Raw genomic sequence first — 5,118 nt, 5'->3', positions numbered from 1 at the left:
AAAAACAAAAAATAAACAACAAAACATCTCAGCTGAGGCCATGGGACTCAAAAAGAATTTCACCTTCCTAGCAGTAAAGGTGCCAGCCTTGCATACATCAAACTATCCCTTGTATTGCCAACTGGAGGCCCCTGTGCCTGGTACAAAATTGCTGTTTCTCCTTAGAGCCAATGCCTGCGAAGTTTCTCTTCCCTAGCACTCTGCTGGGACCCCTACCCACCTCCCTCACTGAAACCAATAAACGCCATGAGCTTTTAGACTCACGGCTCGAGCTCCATCTTGGGTGGTGGGAGGTTGGGGTGGTTTGGGCTCCTAAGTGAAAATTGACAAATATTTAGTAAGTTTTTAAAAGTCCCTTTTATTTAATTGCCACTTTCCCATTAAGTTACATAGCTTCCTTATGTATCCCTTCATATAAATTCAGAATTCTTGCTCCCGGTGGAATGGCTGACTCCAGTGCCCAGCACAGGTCACGGGAAGAACAGGGAGGAAGACGCCCTGCTGACACTAATCGCTGCCTTACTCTGCTGCACGGGCACCACCACAGGCTCGGACATGGACAGAGCAAGAGCTTAGCAGAAACTGAATGTTGCCAGGAGAAATAAAAAAGCCTGCTAAATTGCCCATTTTTACTTTATGCTTACTACTAAATCAAGAGGTGAATTAACTCTTCGTGTAGTAAAACGCATATATTTAAGAAAACACCCTCCTCTCCCTGTAGCTTGATGTTTATTCTCAGTGGGGACTGTGCTTCAGAGGCTGGAGGAAGTGAGGCCAGCCTTCATGAGGGAAGCACGTCTGCAACTTCTTTTGTATACTACTCCATTTCCAAGAACATAAGATGACAAAACTGCACAGCAGAGCAACGTACCATGGATTTTAGCTTATTAGAATTCCCTCACAGCTGTGGCTTGCAAGCTATGTCTGCAGAATCTAAGGTTCCACCCAGGACACTGTGGGGTGATCGGATGACAAGTCTCACATTAGAGCCTCACCCCTTCTTCACCCAGACAGCCCTACTTCTGCTTCACAGAATATAGTTTCATGGAAGAGTTTTCTTCTTTTAAAAAGTTTTACTATTTAAAAAGTGTTTTTTGAAAGTAGTGAGTCGGGCTGGGGACTTAGCTCAGTGGCACAGCGCCTGCCTGGCAAGCGCAAGGTCATGAGTTCAATTCCCAGTACCGGAAAAAAGCTAAAAAAAAAAAAAAAAAAAAGAAAGTAGTGAGAGTCACAAAGTCTCTAATTTGACCCATGATCTACCCCAGGCTCAGAGAGATCATAACTTGGCTGAAGTCACAGAGCCCATGGGTCAGGCAGGAATGGGGCTTGCAGTCATCTCCCAGAGCATGGAGCTTTATACAGTTACTTCTCTTTTTTTCAGGAAAGACTGTATGTTTTTAAATCATCTTAGGAAAAATATACATGTAAAACTGTCATGGAACTCAATAATGTTCAACATGAGACATTAAGAGTAGCTCTCTAATGAACTGAGTTCTAAAGTTATGAATATAAATAAAGAAAACAAATAAAAATGAATTGTTAGTAGCCATTAAATACAGTCAATTTTAAAGCTCAATTAAAAATCACAGAATGGAATTTGAAAGAGAAAATCATAAAACTTAGTTTACTCAAATCATTCAATGAATGAATTATGAATGTTTTGGGTAATTCATAGCAAAATTAAAAATACAAATCAGATCTCTCTCTACCATCCAGCATAGATGTGGCCACTTCTCATGACTTTGACTTGAGATATACAAAGACCAGTTTAATTTACATTTTAGTTTACACCCTGGCAGAAGCGACAGCAGAAGCACCACCCGGACTTCGGCTCTCTCTGCCTCCCTTTGCGGAGAGGTGGCTCCCAAAGGCGATGGGGGCCGAAGCATGCTGGCTCCTTACAGGGATGTCCTGGCAGCGTGAAATGAGGCTGCTGCCTCTGCAGTGAGCAGCTGCTGCTGGGACAGATGGCAGGTGCTCGATTCTTCCACTAAGTGTGTGCTTAAGTGTGCAATCTCCGACGAGGCAGTTGGATGCCCACTTCCCCCCTGTGAGTTATGTGTCAGCAACAAAGCTGTGACATGGATCTCGACCTCTCTGACCTACGTTCTGAGCACACATGGAGGAGGAGGTTGTTTTCTGCTACCTCTCTGCAGTCCCGACAGGAAAGATGAGAACGTAGCCCTAACAGCCATGCTTTCTCCTTCCTTGATTTCAAGTGTGCTAACTCTAGACACTGTATTACGTGTGTCCACACATACCAGTGAACTTATGCACTTATCACAATTCTGAGAAGTTAAAAATGTACTACATCTAATTCAGTTACATTCATTGAATAAAGTTAATGAATATCTCTTGAAAATGAAAGCTAGGGGAACTGTTTAAAAAATTATAAATTCTGTTTCTTTATATTAACACATATTAGTGTGATCTTTACTTAACATGTGTAAGTCAACTAAACACAGTATTTCATCAGATTAACCCCTCCCCTGGGGGTCAAACTCAGGGCCTTGTGTACCCCAGCCCAGTGCTCTACCAAGAGCTACTTCCCTGCCCAGTATTTCACCAAATTAACAACAAGAATTAAATCAGAAATCTCCAACACAAAGAAAAGATGGTCCTGTCACTAACCTTGGTGAGGTAGCTCTCCATGCTGTTGTTCGAAGGCTGTGGGTTTAACGTATGAACCACTAAGTTTTCTCTGGGAGGAAAACTTCTGTGTAGCGCCAAACTATGATGAAGATTTCCGACACAAGGACACTCTAGGACAGGTCTTGTACTAACAGTGCTCAGCAAAGATCTGCTTTGCTGTTTCTCCACCAGAAGTTTGGTATTGGCCTCTTCTAGCCTCTCATTAGCCCTGTGAAGATTGTAAAAGGCAAATACTTAGTATCTCATTTTTCCCCGACTCCCCCCTTTTTTTTTTGGAGACAAGGTCTCCCTATATAGCTCAGGGTAGCCTTGAACTCACAGTGATCCTCCTGCTGCAGCCTCCAAGTGCTAGGATTGTAGCTATGTGCCACCACGCCCAGCCCCTAAATGCCTCCTAAATGACTTCATTTAAAGAAACTGCCATAAGAGCAAATGGAATTTCCATTCAGTGTTCAGTGCCTCAACACTGAAAATGTATCAGAGCCTATCATACTGCAACTAAAATTGTTCTAAAGAAGTACATGTATTTGTAGGGGGATTCCTAACTAACAAGTACTTCTAACAAAGCAGGAGAGAGAGAAGTGGTTGTCAATGGTATCTGGCTTAACAGTAAACACTGCTACTTCCTGTAAGAGTCTACCTATAAGAGTCCTGAGGAAGCCACTAGAAACACTTGTATTTAAAGGGTAAGTATAAGAGATAATGGATAGGCTAATTAGCCTCACTATCGTAGCCATTTCACTTTGTATACATACGTACATCTATAATCCCAGCACTGTAGGAAGCTGACACAAGAGGATCACAAGTTGGAGCCAAGCCTGTGCAACTTAGTGAGACTGTCTCAAACAAAAAAAGGACTGGGTTCAATCCCCAGTACGGAAAAAAAGGTACATATATATGTATGTGTCTGTACAATGTTCAAACAGACACATGAAAACATTATGTTTCCTTACATATATGTGAGTGAAAAATAAAACTGAAACAAAAGTTAGAAATGCTTGTATTTAGCTAAACAGGGGTTTAAAAAAAGATTTCTCAAAGATATTTTCAAGTGGTAGCTTTCCCACCTGTACATCTGCCCATTACCTGGCAATGAGAAAGTAATTTACAGCAACCATCTCCAGGGGAGGAGACTGCTGGCTCATAATCACGAAGAACCAGAGCAGCTCCTGGGCTGGGAACCCCCTTCCCAAAGCATGGGAACCTGCCTCTTCTGTCTTCTACCCAGCCCTCACACTAATGCACACAAGTGGACTGTACTTCTGCTCATCCCTGTTAATGTTACCCTATATCACAAGTATGTCTTTATGTAAAATGGAAATAATATGCAGGATAGTTGGTTTCTAGGCAGCGTCTAGTGATAACACCAAAGACATAGTCAAGGAAAGCTATTTTACCAAGTGGCAGAGTGTGTCCAGTATTAGTAGTACTTTATGTTGTAATCTTCCAAAAATAAGGTTAATAATTCTATTTAAATGAATGGCAATGTGTAACGTTATAACGATATAACTTTCTTAATGATAAAGCTTCAAAAATATCTGAATGACCAAATCAGATTACCTACATAAGAATACTAAAATCAAGCTAGGCATGGTAGCACACACCTGTAATCCCAGCACTTGGGAGGCTGAGGCAGAAGGATTGCTGTGAGTTCAAGGCCAACATGGGCTATATAGTGAGTTCAAGGGAGCCTGTGCTACAAAGTAACACCTTGTCTCAAAAAGCCAAAACCCAATAAAAGGGATGAAGAAATATAAACTGCCCTGGACTAACATTTCAAAGATAAGTTCATTTAGTAACTTTATTTTACAAAATGTCTAGTTAGCATTCATATCCTACTAATTTCATACTCCAAAAATTATGCTTTAGAGGAAAATTAATGAGCTAGGTTTATTTTCTATGATTCTGTTTTGACTTACTTGTTTAGCTTACTGGACAATGATTTTCTAGTTTTGAATTCTTCTATATAGAGTTGCTTATATTTTTCCAGTTGTATTTCATTGGAATCTTCTTGAGTTTTCATTTTAGAGAGCTCCGACTCCAGGTCTTTAATTCTGAGCTCCATCTGACTTCTCATTGAAGCATTATTACTCTCTCCTAACTGTTCTGAATGTCCTTGAGATGCTGCTTGTGTCTAAAGCAAATTAAAAGATATATTTTAAAAACAATTATGACCCAAATACAAAAGGCAATCAAAATATGCAGTGAATGTTTAAATTCAACAAATTTTTAAAAAAACATACTGCCATTGATTCCCTTCAAAATACTTCCCCTACTTTTGAACATACTCCCATATCTTGCCATTTTGTGAAGCACTTCTGGAAGTCCTCTTTCATGAGTGTCTTTACAAGGTGTGGTTAAAAACAGTAAATGCTAGGGGCTGGGGATTTAGCTCAGCGGCAAAGCGCCTGCCTGGCAAGCGCAAGGTCGTGAGTTCGGTTCCCGGTACCAGAGAAAAACCAAAAA

General features: G+C 40.9%; 1 protein-coding gene across 6 annotated transcripts in view; it reads right to left on the bottom strand.

Annotated features, from left to right (window-relative positions):
• The window catches only part of Ankrd30a (ankyrin repeat domain 30A), a 91,844-nt gene that overhangs the window by 4,878 nt on the left and 81,848 nt on the right, over positions 1-5,118 (bottom strand). For all 6 annotated transcript variants that reach the window (XM_013508375.1, XM_013508378.1, XM_013508376.1 and 3 more), the window contains 2 exons: positions 4,572-4,786; positions 2,632-2,860 (listed from right to left, as the gene is read on the bottom strand). In XM_013508375.1, the coding sequence (XP_013363829.1) occupies positions 2,632-2,860; positions 4,572-4,786 (444 nt within the window). The remainder of the gene's footprint in view (positions 1-2,631; positions 2,861-4,571; positions 4,787-5,118) is intronic.

The sequence above is a fragment of the Chinchilla lanigera genome, unplaced genomic scaffold (genome assembly GCF_000276665.1).
Source record: "Chinchilla lanigera isolate Chin_1 unplaced genomic scaffold, ChiLan1.0 scaffold00145, whole genome shotgun sequence".
NCBI classification, from domain to species: Eukaryota; Metazoa; Chordata; class Mammalia; order Rodentia; family Chinchillidae; genus Chinchilla; species Chinchilla lanigera.
Note: the sequence above shows the minus strand (reverse complement) of the source record. Positions and strands in the feature narration are given on the sequence as shown.